Source organism: Manacus candei, unplaced genomic scaffold (genome assembly GCF_025592945.1).
Source record: "Manacus candei isolate 608988 ecotype Guabito, Panama unplaced genomic scaffold, ASM2559294v1 h1tg000076l, whole genome shotgun sequence".
Classification (NCBI taxonomy): domain Eukaryota; kingdom Metazoa; phylum Chordata; class Aves; order Passeriformes; family Pipridae; genus Manacus; species Manacus candei.
The window spans coordinates 5,783,069-5,796,673 of record NW_026138124.1 but is presented as its reverse complement, the minus strand read 5'-3'; the positions used below and the strand labels follow the sequence as shown (position 1 = coordinate 5,796,673).

The window sequence follows — 13,605 nt, the reverse complement described above, 5'->3', positions numbered from 1 at the left end:
GTCCATTCAGAGATCCTATAACTTACATACCTGTGAAAACACATTCTTTCTCTCAGGGACAGGAAAGCAGCCTAACAGTAATTAAGTACAATTTTTTCCTGCATGTATCACATGAAACCAACACACCCCAGGTGAGGAGAGCATTTTACCTGGCTAGACTTGAGGACACAAAGCTGCAGTCCTGGGTCAGACACAGCCTGCCCAGCTCCACTGCCCCCTCAGCAAGCCAGAGCCAGGTACAGATACAGGAACACCAGAGCAGACCCTGGAAATCTGCTTCCACTCTTCCACCAGGCTCAAAGTCCAAAGTCCACTGGCTCAAAGCCCAAAGCACAGGTTTAATGACCCTTTATAGACAGAACTAGGAGGTCAGCTCAAATCATGCCCCAGCCTGACTGAAGAGTTTACAATCTCAGCTGTCATTAACAACAAACCATGGCATGAAGTTGCACAACAGCAAGTGAAAATTACACGATTCAACAAACAAACAAGCAAACAAAACAACACAAACCCACACTGAAGTCAACCACAATAAAGAGAAAACTGAAGACCTGAAGAAAAGAAGGCAGATTTCAGTCATAAATACAACTAGTGAGCACCAACCCCCCCTAAAAAATCATCTATATTATTCCTTGCAGAGTATTGCATTCAGGTCTCATTTTAGGAGCCCAATCACATGTACCTGCCAATGAGAAAGACTGAAAGCCAGCCTACATTTCCTACTCTACAATTAAACACAATACTTAAATGATGGCTTTAAAACTAACCCAGTTAAGCATTAAGCCATGAACACCACTGTCAAGGCAATCAGCTTTTCATTAAAAGTTCAGTTGCTACAGCTGAGTGGATCTGCAGACACAGGTGGAGATGGGTAACTCTGCTCCAGGATTCCCAGCACCAGAGAGAACTGCCCAGAATGGGAAACACAACAGCCCAAGGTGATTGTGTGGTTTCATTAAACCTAACTGTGCCACCAAAAGCAATTATGATTACAAAGAATGACTACAAGACCCCTGTCCCCATCACTGTGGACACATGTGTTAAGGAGATTCAGTATTGGATGACTGGAGATAGGGAAATTCAAGGATCTGGAATTTGTAAGAGACATTTAAAGCTCACAGCTTTCTGCTCCACTCCTCAGCTCTGGAAAAACAAGCTCACAGTGAAAAGACAAAGAGTTAAAACTCTTTGTTTATGTAATCATATATATGCCTAAATGATCATTTATCTTAAAATGTGAGCTTTGGAGTTTTGAAATGCAACCCACTACAGTGTGAACACAATGAAATACCAACTTGTAATGCACCTGTCATTCCACATCCTGATGGCATGGAGAGCTAGCAAAGCTTTTTGTAGATCCATTAAGTGCTCTACCAATTCCATAACCAGGTTAGAAAGAACAGAAAACTACCACAAGTCCCTCCCCTGCTGTGAAACAGTTCTCCAGACCCAAGACCACGTCCCGTGCTCCCCACGGAGGGCTCGCTGCGTGTCAGAGAACAGGAAGTGAGCTCAAACGAAACAGAAATAAACTCCTCCTGCCTCACCCAACTAAACATTACCCTGGGGACAGCTTAATCAAAGAGCCATAAAACTAACCCACTGCTATCTGCCCTCGGTGTTATACTTGGCTCTACAGTACCTAAGTACACCTGGCTGTCCTTGCAGTGCCTGAAAACACGAGACACTCTGGAGTGCAGCTGGTTATTTATCACACTGTCCATCCTCAGCCTTTTTGTCAAGTCCCTGATGTGAGGAGGCTCAGACAGGACCGTGTGTGTGTTCTCACTGCAGAGCTGACCTTTATTAACCTGCACTCACTGAAACACTGGTAAGAAACCGATGGGAGGATGAGTCAATACTTTCCCCACAGGAAACACCTTGACCTGCTTACAGGAACAAACTGCTCCGAAGGACGCTCGAGTACTTTTATTTTCTGAACTCCTTTTGCTCTCTGTGGCAAAGGAAGGGCTTGCTCGGCTTTCACTTTGCTGTACCACCCCCAGCTTTGAGCAAAAAGTGAGCAGAGAAGAAAATAACTTGGGTCCTTGACACTAAATTACACCTCAGACATGCTAAGATGCAAAGAGACAATTTACCCAAAGAGCTCTACAGAAGGCTGGTGCTTAACCAGAATTCCTCAGCTCTCATAACGATTTGAGCAGAACAACCTACTAAACACCTCTTGGTGTGCCCTTGGGAGCACAACTCAGAAAAGGGATGAGTTGCTCAATGCCACTTTTTAAACAAGAAAAAAGAGGCTGCACCAGAGTCCCACTCGCCTTCATTAGGGAAACCCTGGAAGCGCTTCCTGTGAGGGAGCCCCTTGACCCCATCTCCCCAAAACTAAACCCAGGTGCTACAACCTTTCCCGAAAACTAAACCCACGCTGCAGCCTCTCCCTGCCCTCCTCACCTGTCCAGGCTTGAGCATTCTCATTCCCTCTGCCTCATGGCCCCCCAAGTCCTGGTAGCCCCCCCTGCCCCATGTCCCCCCACACTTGCCAACAGCCCAATCCAGAGCCATTCCCTCACCCCACAGCCCCTGGATAACCCCCAGGGGCAACTCCACTGCCTCATGGCCCTACCCTTTGCCCTGTGCATCCTCCCTACCCTGACAGCCCCCCCCGCCCCACACCCCCAAACCCTGACAATCCTCCACTGCCCCACAGCCCCAAACCTGGCAGCTCCCCCAACCTTCACACACATATTCCCCCCCCAAACCCTGTCAGCCCCTCCAAACTCTCACACACATATTCCTCTCCAAACCCTGGCAGCCCCCCCAAACCCTCACATACATATTCCCCCCCAAACCCTGGCAGCTCCCCCAACCTTCACACACATATTCCCCCCCCCCAAACCCTGTCAGCCCCTCCAAACTCTCACACACATATTCCTCTCCAAACCCTGGCAGCTCCCCTCAAACCCTCACACACCTACACACACGCTGGCAGCCCCCTCACTGCCCCACTACCCCCCACACCCCCAAACCTTGGCAGCCTCCCAAACCCCAACCCCCAGATCATGGCAGTCCTCTCAAAGCCTCACACAAACACAAACACAAACACCCCCCAAACCTGACAGCCCCTCAGTGCCCCACATACCCCACCCCCCCCCCCCCAAACACCGGCAGCGCCCCAACCGCCTCACCTGCCTTCCGCAGAGCCGCGTCCCGGGCGGGCGGCGGGCCGGGGCCGGGCCGGGGCAGGCCGGGCCTGGGGCAGACAGTTCCGATCCCAATCCCGATCCCGGTCCCGGTGCCGGTCCCTGCGCTCGGCGGCGGCGGCGCTATGGCAACTGCCCGCGGGGCCGGGCGGGCGGAGCGGCCGCCATGGGCCGGGCGGGGCAGCACCGCCCCTGGCGGCCCGGAGGACTCGGCGGCGCCCCCCGCCGGCCGGGAGGGCAGCGCGCGGCGCGGCGGCTCCGGGGGCCGCGTGTTCGAGACCCGGGCGGGACACGTGGGAAAAGGAGGGGACACTGCGGGGCTCTCCTGTGTTTCGGGGGTGTCCCTGCGGCGCGCACGGGGCTTGACCGCGTTGCACGGGAAGTGGATGTATACCGACAGATCACAGAATCAATCGGGTTGGAAAAGACCATCAAGTCCAACCTCTGACCCACCACCCCCTTGTCAAGCAGAACATGGCACTGAGTGCCACGGCTGTGCTTAAACACAAAGGTGACCCCACCACCTCCCTGGGCAGCCCATCCCAATGTCTTATTACGCTTCCTGAGAAGAAATTCCCCCTAATGTCCAACCTGAACCTCCCCTGTCACAGGTTGAGACCATGTCCTCTCATCCTGAGGATACACCCATACAGAGACAGCTAGACAGAGACATGTACACAGACACAAATATGCACACAGTACATATAAACACACATTTATATGCGTGTTTTATACATATCAAAGGCAAATAAGCCCTTAGTGCCAAAAGGCATCCCTGCTGCTTGGGGTGAGAGGTGCCCTGTCTGCCCTGGATGGGTTTCACTGCCCTGCTCCAAGCCTTTCCAGTGCTTCCCCAGCTGTTTTAAGCAAGGGGAAGGGGCAGGAAGTGGGGACATCCTGAGCTCTGCCTTACAGAGCTGCAGAAGTGCCTGTCTGAGCATGGAGGAGAAAGGCTGAATTAGGATATTGAGGTCAGGAACTCTTTTTGGCCTGATTTTACTATGCAAATTTAGGGCAAATGAGCTTGAGTAAGAGGTCAGGTTTTTCCAGATCAGGTAATAGATTGCCATAACCTGAGCCCTTCTGGTGTCCCCACACCAAGCAATAACCAGCACCCACAGCAGCAACGCAGCCAGAAATTCAGGACATCCCTGTGACCTCAGCAGCACAGGGAGAGGAGGAGCTGCCACACGAAACTCAGCCAGGCCTCATCTCTCACTGTCCTCCCCCACCTATCCAGCTGTTTCCCAAGAGAGCATAAAACTCCCACAGCTGCAATGAGCTGATTGCTAAGGAGAGAAAATCCCCCCTGGTCATAGCTATGCCTATGAAAGCTGGGATGGGAAGCTTTGGAGGAGCCCAGACTTCACATCCTCACCTTTCCAGACAGGCTGGCCATGTCCCTGTTGAATCACCACCCCGTGACTCCCCAGTGACTGAGTGCAAGAGCAGACTTTCTTCTGTCATGTCATAGGAAAGATGCACACTGGGCACATGGCTGGTCTCATGCTGAGCCTGGTGAGGGTTCAAAGTAGGTTGTTCCTCTTCTCATCCCCCTGCTAGTTAGGGGAAAGAAACATCCAGAAAGCCCTCTTCATTCAAATACAACCCAAGAGGTTTCTATTTGGCTCTTCTCTGCTTCACACTCCCCACCCTGGGAGCTTTGCTTCCCCTAAATAACCACAGACAGAGAGATAAAATAGTAGCACAGAGTTTTGGTTGAAATTTGCATGCACCAGCTCTTTATTCACAGCTCCAAGAGATGCACCAAGCTAAATTTCTGCTTGTAAGGACCAGCCACATCAGCACAGGAAAACCATCCTCCAGCCAGGCTGCAATCCCTGGGGCCACCAAACCTCCCCTCCTGGGCTTGGAAAGCCCAGAAACACAAATAAATACACGACTTTAAAAAGTTTTCAGTAAAAATTATGTATTTAATGGCTCAGCTCCTGTTGCTTTGGCACGTTCCCCTGCTCAGCAGGACCTGCTGGGATCATGGCCTTTCCCACGGCCATGCACACGGAGCTGCAGTGGCTGGGTGGCCACGATGGAGGAGGGGGGACCTGCCCCCCTAAACCACAGCCCTGGGAGCACCAAGAGCTGAGTTTCACAGAAAACACAACTCTGACAGATGTTTCAAACAAAAATCCACGCTGAGACCTGGTGCTGCCTCTTGGGAAACCAAAATGTGTGTTCACATATCCCTTTCAACTGCCCCTTCCCCACAGCAGCTATTTGCTCAGGAATACAGGGCTGCACACTGTTAATGTCTACTCTGGAGACACAAATTCTGGCTAAATCAAACTCCTCTTTGCCCAGTACAGCCCTAGAAGGCTCCAGGAGCTGTGCTGCTGTGTTATTAGTTTAATGAGCATGCCTTGAATTAGTTCCAGCCCCCAAATTCAACATCAGCAGCCTTGAAGTACAACCATGGCTCAGCTCACCTGCCAGGGAGGTCTCTTATTATGCAGAGGATGAGGGTGTCTGAGACATCTGGGATCACATCTCAGCCTCCTGTCTCCTCCCCAGCACCACATAACTGCCCAGGAGGTCACCCAGAGCAGGCAAGAGCAGCTGGAAAGAGCTGGAGAGGAAGGAGAGATTATTTCAAACATCACCACATGCAACTGAAGAGATCCTTGAGCATCAGGCAGGGCCAGCTGGTGTCAGCCAGGACTCATCAGCCCCAGCTGATCCAGATCAGAACTTCCATCAGTTATCAGCAAGTCTTTATGCAGCACAGCATTGCCCCAAAAACACCAGAAGCTCCCCACAAGGCCTGGTGTTACTCTGGGGAGAAGGTCAGAGCAAGCACTTGATTATGTCCCTGCTCATCAGCAGCCTCTCCCACGTCAGTCTGTCCCACTCCAGCCTGTCCCAACCCAGTCCTGCTGAGGACTAACCCTCAACATTTTAATTAAGTTCCCAGCAGTCACCTTTAATTGAATTCCAGCTCTCAACAACCACAGTGTGCAACAGCTTTTTCCTTTTATTTCTGAACCAAGACCACTGTGAGCTGCCCAAGGACCATCAGAGCTCCAGGTCCAGAGGGCAGCAAGTCATGGGGGGAACAAAACCACCACAGGGAGTCATGGGTTTGTGCAGGGACAAGCCAGCTGGTCCCCAGCTAACACCTGAGGACAGGGCTGGCTCTGCAGGGTGAAGATAAGCCTGCAGCAGAGGACAGGAGCTGGCTGTTGTGCTGCCCACACGGCCCAGCCACTGCAGGCAGCGCCTGCTGAGCACGGAGATCTCTGGGGAACCCCACGCTCAGTTTCTCCCCCCCAGGCTGAAGAACAAGAGGTTCTTCATGTTGGTCCAGGGCTGTAGGACCCTCAGAGTCGGTCTGTAAAACCTTCAGTGTGCTTGCCTGCTTTTGTGCAGCTCTCTTGGACCTTGACGTTTGCTTTTCCATCACATCAGAGCCCCTGTGTGGGTGTCACAGGGCTCGGCTCTGGTATAGCACCATTTCCAATGTCCAGCTCCACCTGTAACCCTGTTGGCTGCAAGGAGAAACAGAAAGAAGCTTAACCTCACACTGCTGGGACTCTACATCACTCCACCACCTGCCCCAGAGCCAGAAATCCCCAGTTATATCCCCCTGAGGATTTCTTTCTGCTGGTGCCCCCGTTTTAACTTGGGTCTGATGAACCCAGAGATGCAAATAGACAATGCAATTTAGCAAAGAAAGAACATATTGCTCTGAGGCATCCCCAGACACACCATTATTTAGCACATCCAGGATGGATTTCACTGCCCAGCACACCACCACATCCAAACCCATTTGGATCAGGCAGCAGAGGAGGCTTGGAGCTGGGAGGCTTAGGCAATGCTGCCTGTGCAAAGGCAGGAGTCAAGCCAAAGTCCCCTCTGCAGGTGTAGGAGCCATCTCCATGGGACCCACACACCACCAGGAGAGCGAGACAAGCATGAGGAACACAGTGACCTGCACTGGAAGTGGTGCCACTCATTTAACCTGCCTACAAATACAAGCTCAGGCTGTTGGGACGCTCCTCTCTTCCACAGTGTACAGGCAGGCTGCAGGAGCTCCTCTCCCACCACCACTATGGCTCACCCAGTGAGGCTGGATCCTGCCTGACCCTCTGCTCCAAAATCAGGGCCAAATCCCACAGCTGCTCCTCCGTTCCCAGCCCAGGGAGCCTCACCTGGCGGGGTGACTTTGCCAGGGCAGCCACGCGCCGTGTCGTGCCTTTGTCCCAGGAGGCTTCTCTGCTCTCCAGCAGCACCCGAGTGCTGGGCACAAAGCTCCAGGAGCGGCCAAGGGCTGGCTTCAGTGGGCCAGTGCTGCTGTCCCTTGTCACCTGGTTGGTCACCTGCAGCACAAACATGCTTATCAGTGCCCGGGAAAAGCAGTGCCACTCGGTGCAATGAAACACTGGAGATCACGGCCAGTCTGAGCCTGCCTTCTTGGCACAGCTGTGCCATCCCCTCTAAACACAGCCCAGACAAGTGGCCCAGACAGGTGCTCGGGTAGGAGCTCGCTTGGATCTGCAAGCTGCATCACTCCTGGTGCTGAAGCCACCCAGAGGGTTTAACTTGGAGCCTCCAAGTGTCCTTCCAGGCACCTCCTTGTCGCTTTATCAGAACGAAGGGCAGGACTTTCTTGGTGCCTTCCAGTGCCAGGCTCAGCAGACCACCACTCTCTGTTGTGGCCTTCCCAGTTCAGACACATAAATTATGGTCCCAGTAACCTGTCTGGCTGCATTGGCAAATGCAATTGCTTGGCCAAGAGCTGGGGAAACAGGAGCAGGGCCCCTTCCAGTCCCCAGCTCCCTTAGGATGATGCAATGCCCTGCAGCTCCTCCAAGGTAGTTAAGAGGTTACCCAGGAGGCTGGCCAGCCCCTTAAATGAACAGTGTTATATCAAAAATAAACATAAACAACCTTTCAATCTCCCTGCCTTGCTCAAGGCAGAGAATGCTGTGTTGGCTGAGCACAGCAATAGCAGGAGCCAGCAAACCAGCCCTGGTCTTGCTCCACACTCACTGAAATAAGACATCTGTGTGCTGCAGAGACACAGAGCTACGTCAGGGAGCAGAGCACTGTGGGGTACAAACCTCATGCTCCTGCTTAGCTGGGAGTGGGCTGCCCTCTCCCAGGGGCTCCAAAGCCTCTCCATGGCTCAGGGCACACACCAACACACGAAGGACAAAGCGCAGCAACACTCACCACAACAGCAAGGCTGAACTCCCTGGCCAGTGTCTTCAGCTCCCTGGACAGCTGCATCATGATGGCCAGACCTGGAGGAGGACAAAGCACTTGGGTGTTCGGGGATCAACCCACAAAGTGCATCCTGGAGGCAGGTGACATCTAGATTTGCATGAGCACTGTATTTAGTGCCAGTGCTGGTGTTCATGGACATCTTCACCAGACCAATCCCCCTCCTTTTCTGTCTTAGAAGCCCCAAGGCCAAAAAACCCTACGAAAGCACCAGGAGCTCAGACAAAGCTGGCCAGATTGATTTAGCAGGTACAAGACTCATCTCTCCAGCTCACAGCTTCATTTCCTACACTTGTAGCTGTGAGGGGACTCCCTGTGATAGCACTAGTTGCCATCCAGGTATGCAAGTCCCTCTGGAAGGTGTTTGAGGCCCCTCACTTCTGATTTAAAGTCCCTTCTGGCAGAAGGAGCCTCTGGGGAGCCCTGCAAACTGTGCCAGCAACTGTGATGTATCTGTGACACTGCAAGTAGAGGTTTTAACATATGGACAAACAGTTCAGTGCCTCCCCTGTCCCCTGGACAGGTTTCAAACCACTGCCATGATCCACGGCCACAACCAGTTTGAGTGTTTGCTGACAACACTGCCAACTGACTCCCCCTTTATCCAGTCCCAAAGATGGGAGTGGTCACATCCCCATCCAACCTGTCCCAGCCCCACCTCCAGGCACAGCACACCTGGGAGGAAGATGCTCTTCAGGACAAGCAGAGAGCTCTGCAGCCTCCTGGCACACCCTAAGGACACAGCTCACCCTCTGACTGCCTGCCACCCAGCAGTGGGTAAATCACAGCCGACACCGAGTCGATCACCACGATCTTGAGAGGCCCCGTGGAGCTCATGACCTGAAAAGAAGGACCATGTGCAATGTGGAGTTGCAAATCCAGCAGTCTGGGAGGCTGTGAGCTGCACAGAGGCTCAAATGCACCCAGGACGAGGTGATCTGGAGTCACTTGCCAGGCACACCCTGCAGCCCTCCCTGCAGCTCTGGGGAGGGGAGAGGGGCCCAGATCCCCCCTGGTACCTGCTGGGAGAGGCGATCCCGCAGCTCCTGCAAGGCACTCAGCATCTCATAGACATCGAACACACGGGCCACCTGGATCCGCTGCAGAGCCTCCAGCTGTGGCACAGAGTGGCATCACCCACAGCCTCACCCCCTCCAGGACTTGCCATATTCCCTCTGCCCCAGCTGCCACCAGCTCTTTACATTCACACCACAACACAGAGCACTTATTCATTTGCCTCCACCCCACGAACACCATTGTCCCTATTCCACTGATGGAAGAAGTAACCTGGATTGAGCTCAGGGAGCAAAAGTATGTGCAACTACAGCAAGTCCTCCCCTTCTCCCAAGGTAAACAACAAAGAGCAGTGTCTGTCCTGAGCACGGCACCCACTGGGCCATGGGAGGAAGAGTCTGGACCCAGAAAAGCCCATGAGGACAAAGGCAGAGCTGGGCAGACAAACCGCCCCTGGAGGTTGTCTGCAGGCAAGAGCAAAGGCAGTTTTAGTGCAAACAGAGGGACCAGCTCCAGGGGAACTTGCCTGCTCTTCCTCATCCTCTGTCTGTGCTTGCAGCATCTGGTAGAGACGGGAGGCAATGAAACCCCCCGTGGAGTCGAGAAACAGGACCTGCTGCTTGAGGCTGAGAGACACACTGGCTGCAATGCCCAGACACACCTGGAGGGACAGGGACATGTCAGCCAGGCATCACCTTCACCCCACCCATCCTCTCCCCGCTCCTCCATCCCACTCACCTGCGTCTTCCCACTGCCCGGTGCTCCCATGAGCTCCGTCACTTCCCCCGTGTACAGCCCAGAGTCCAGCAGCTGGTCCAGGCTACAGGTTGAACACAAGGTGGGTTTATCAACACCCCTTCAACCAGAATGGCAGGGGCATCAGGAAGCAGGGTCCCCTTCCCAAACACAGACAAGCCCCTGGGCATGGCATGGACACCACCAGCCCTGCTCAGGGCATCACCACACTGAAACTCAAAGTCTGTGCTGGCAACCAGGGCCTTGTGCAGCAAGTCCAGCCCTGGGCAGATGGGTGATGTACCCACCTTGGGTTCCCAGTGGGCAGGATGGCTGTGGAGCTCTTGAGCTCCTCGTACAGGTCTGCTCCGTTGGCAGGGAAGGCAGAGAACTGGGCCAGGAGCACACGTCTCACTGCAACCAGCGCCTGGGGGACAGAGAGCTGTCTGGAAACAGGACTGAGCAAGTCCAGGGCCAGCACCTGCTGCAGAAGCTTCCCCCAGACAAGGCCATCCAAGCCATGAGGGGATCAGCTCTGAGATCCCTGATTAATGTACCAGGACTTAGGAGTCCTCTTTACCTTGTAAGACAGGGAACACTTCTGGGCAACATCCTCCAGGTCCAACGACACAAAGTCCACCACTGCAAACAACACGAGGGACAAGAGGTTGGAAGCCAAACCTGGTCAGACCACGAACACTGGAAGTGTCTGTGTCCTCTGCCAAGACTGCAAGTGGAGGAGCAGGATATCCCACATTTGAGTTTTTTCTCTGAGACAGCCCCGTCATCCATCACAAAACAAACTTTCTTGCAAAACAGATCAGGGAGAGCAGCTGGTAAAAATTCTCCCTGTTTTGCTCAAGAGCTGCCCAGCACCACCTTTTGCTTCCCCTCTAAGGGCAGGAGGTGCCCAGGGTGCAGCGTGGGAGGAACTTGGGCTTTTGTCAGAGGGAAAACTGCACAAATCCTCCCAAAATACCTTTGAAAAGCCATAATAGATCAGCCTTCAAAAAGCTTTTGCAGAGATCTCTACTTTGTCCTTACACTCTCCTGAATCATTATATCCACCCAGGGGGACCCAGAAGACATTCAGCAAGGAGGACATGGAGGGATATTCCACCAACAGCACCCCTCCAGGACGTGAGATGATGTGGGCACACCAAATGTGCAGTTTGGTGTGCCCTCTCCCAACCCGAGGCCCCGATGCCACCCCATTACCTGTCCTGATGCCATTCGCCCTGAGCAGCTGGATCATCTCTTCGGTGAGACCAGGGCAGAGCCCAGCCCGCAGGACCACCATGTCCACAGCCACGGGGGCGGGAGAGACCTGCGGAGGAGAGTGGATTTCATGGAATCATTAAGGTTGGAAAAAGACATCTAAGATTACCAAGTCCAACATCGAGCCATGTGCTGCCCTGGATGGTGCCTGCCTCTGGAGCTGGGGAGAAGCCGCCCAGGCTGTGTCTGGGACGGGCGGTTACGGTGGGTGTTTAGGGTCCTTTTAGGGTCAAGCATCCCCAAATCTCGCACGGGAGCATCGCGGCTGAGCCAGCGGCTCCTGCTCGGGGAGGGCACAGCGGGCGGGGGAGCCCCATCCCCGGACAGGGGTATCCTCCCCATCGCCAGCCCCATCCCTCTCCAGCAGAGCCCCTCGATGAGTGTCCCAGCTCACCCTCCCGCACCCCGGAGCCCCGCAGGGGTATCCCTGCCCTGCCCGGCCCTGCCCGGCCCTGCCCGCTCCCTTCCTGCTTCCTGCCGCCGGCGGAAGGGCCGGGACGGCTCCTCTGCCTGCTCCCACCTCTCCCAGCCCGCTCGGGGTTCCCTCACCCGGCTCCTCCGCCTGGGTCAGCAGAGCCCGGGGTCCTACAGTCCGATCCTTCCGGGATTCTGTGATTTTCCGAGGGCTGGGTCTGGCCAGGCTCATCACCTGCAGGGTGGGAAATGAAGGAGCACGGAGGGCGGGGGGGCTTCACAGCCCTGCGGGTGTGGGGAGCCGTGTGCCCTTCCCTTTTTAATTATTATTATTTTTTCTTTCCCAGACGAAGCCTGAAGAGGGCTCCCGGCACTCACTGCTGAGCCTGCCCTGCTCACCCTGCACTCTCAGCATCAAACATTTAATTTTGTAACTCAGTTTACCTGCAGTACCTGCTGTGCTGCTGCTTCTGACAATGAATTATTATTCTGGCTGACGTGAGAGAGGCTGTGCTGTATCCCAGGAGTACTGAAATGAAGCCAGATGAGCCTTCCCTGGTACCTAAAGCCACATGGGAATGGGTTTCTGGTGTGTTGATCCATGTGAATCCTAGAAAAGCCACTGGACTGAGTCTATCCAAGGCAGGAATGGCCTCTTGCACCTTCCACAGCTGCTGTCCTTGGACATACCCCTGCAGTGGTGAAGGTGTGTGAGCTGCCCTTGATGCAGTCCTGCAGCTGCAGTGCAGGTGATGTGCTGTGAAGGGATTTCCAAATTCCTTTGGAATCGCCTCCTGCCTGGATTCCAGGGGCCAAGCAGTGTCGCTGGTGCCAGGTGAATAAAATAGGAGACCTGGCAGGGCAGTCCTGTGCCAATTCTTGCTGTGTAAGATCCACAAACCACAACACAGATCACGGAATTAAAGACAATGATATTTTTCCTCTTGGCAGTGTCTCTGTGAAGAGCCCGTGCTCTCCCCATCCTTCTGCCAGTTCCCCCATTTGATTTACAGTTGGGATGCTGGTGGGGACACTCAGGAAGGCAAGGCCTGTGTTTTGGGGGAGATAAGTCCCAAAGCAGAATTCCTGATTGAGTGTGACCCCTGGGAGACAGGGTGTGTTGAAAGGCTCAGCTCTTTTGGAGCTCAGTGCTGCTCTGGCTACTGGTGTCACTCAAATTGAGCCCTGAGCCACTCATCACAGCAGTGGGCCAGTAAGTTCCAGTACAGTGTGTGTTCCAGTCTGTGACAATGGGCTGCTGAAAAAGGGGAGGTGGCAGTGGGTGAGATTTCCAGTGGGATGGGCTCCCAAAGGCCCTGTGAGAAGGAGCAGGCAGGGCTGGGTGTCAGTCAGCTTTCCATCGGGAATTCTGGAAGGTGCTGGGTGCTGCTGCAGCTGCTGGCGTGGGGCCGCTTGTCCCCGAGGCTCAGCTGTCTCATGCTTCCCTAAATAGAAAGGGAAAAGGGTCTGAGCACTGTGACGGGGGTCAGCCATCCCAGGCGGGGGCTTTTTTGGCGTGAAACCCCCCTGTTCCTGCCCCCCCCACCCTGTGCAGCTCTGCAGGCAGAGGGAAGCTGGGATTTGCCCTGGCAGGTGGGAGAGGATCCCCTCTTGCTGCAGAGGTGCTGCCCACGTGCAGGCAGGTGCCCCCCCGAGCTGGCCCTGGCTCCCAGCCCTCCACAGGAATATATAGCACAGGGGGACAAGGAGGGGACAGGCTGTGGTGACAGGTGATGCTGACAGACAGCAGGAGCTGCCA

General features: G+C 54.3%; 2 protein-coding genes across 13 annotated transcripts in view; both read right to left on the bottom strand.

The window, feature by feature from the left end:
* Nucleotides 1–3,357, bottom strand: part of RFFL (ring finger and FYVE like domain containing E3 ubiquitin protein ligase) — a 29,026-nt gene extending 25,669 nt beyond the window's left edge. For 3 of the 8 annotated variants that reach the window (XM_051809892.1, XM_051809898.1, XM_051809902.1), the window contains exon 1: nt 3,150–3,357. The gene's annotated coding sequence lies outside the window, so the exon portion shown is untranslated. Of the gene's footprint in view, nt 1–149; nt 344–1,642; nt 2,326–3,149 lie in introns of those variants that run through there. The other 5 variants (XM_051809897.1, XM_051809895.1, XM_051809900.1 and 2 more) reach the window with 5 other exon arrangements.
* A 2,400-nt stretch (nt 3,358–5,757) lies between these two features.
* Nucleotides 5,758–13,432, bottom strand: RAD51D (RAD51 paralog D). Of its 5 annotated transcripts, none has more exons than XM_051809257.1 (11): nt 12,291–13,432; nt 11,373–11,481; nt 10,735–10,796; nt 10,463–10,581; nt 10,158–10,239; nt 9,946–10,080; nt 9,425–9,520; nt 9,155–9,245; nt 8,355–8,425; nt 7,331–7,498; nt 5,758–6,667 (listed from the first exon to the last, which is right to left on the bottom strand). In XM_051809257.1, the coding sequence occupies exons 1-11, from the start codon at nt 12,447–12,449 to the stop codon at nt 6,584–6,586; spliced, it is 1,176 nt and encodes a 391-aa protein (XP_051665217.1). In that variant the 5' UTR covers nt 12,450–13,432; the 3' UTR covers nt 5,758–6,583. The 5 variants fall into 5 exon arrangements, with proteins under 5 accessions (XP_051665217.1, XP_051665221.1, XP_051665218.1 ...); XM_051809261.1 differs by lacking the exon at nt 12,291–13,432 and adding an exon at nt 11,982–12,001; XM_051809258.1 differs by lacking the exon at nt 12,291–13,432 and adding an exon at nt 11,827–11,879.
* Nucleotides 13,433–13,605: the final 173 nt, after the last annotated feature.

Excerpts from the sequence above, each read along its gene's own strand:
- RAD51D (XM_051809257.1), bottom strand. The coding sequence starts at position 12,449 with ATGGATCAACACACCAGAAACCCATTCCCATGTGGCTTTAGGTACCAG. Across the intron at positions 10,240-10,462 it reads CTGCCCACTGGGAACCCAAG|CCTGGACCAGCTGCTGGACT; the intron begins GTGGGTACATCA and ends TTCAACCTGTAG. Across the intron at positions 7,499-8,354 it reads AGTTCAGCCTTGCTGTTGTG|GTGACCAACCAGGTGACAAG; the intron begins GTGAGTGTTGCT and ends TTTGTGCTGCAG.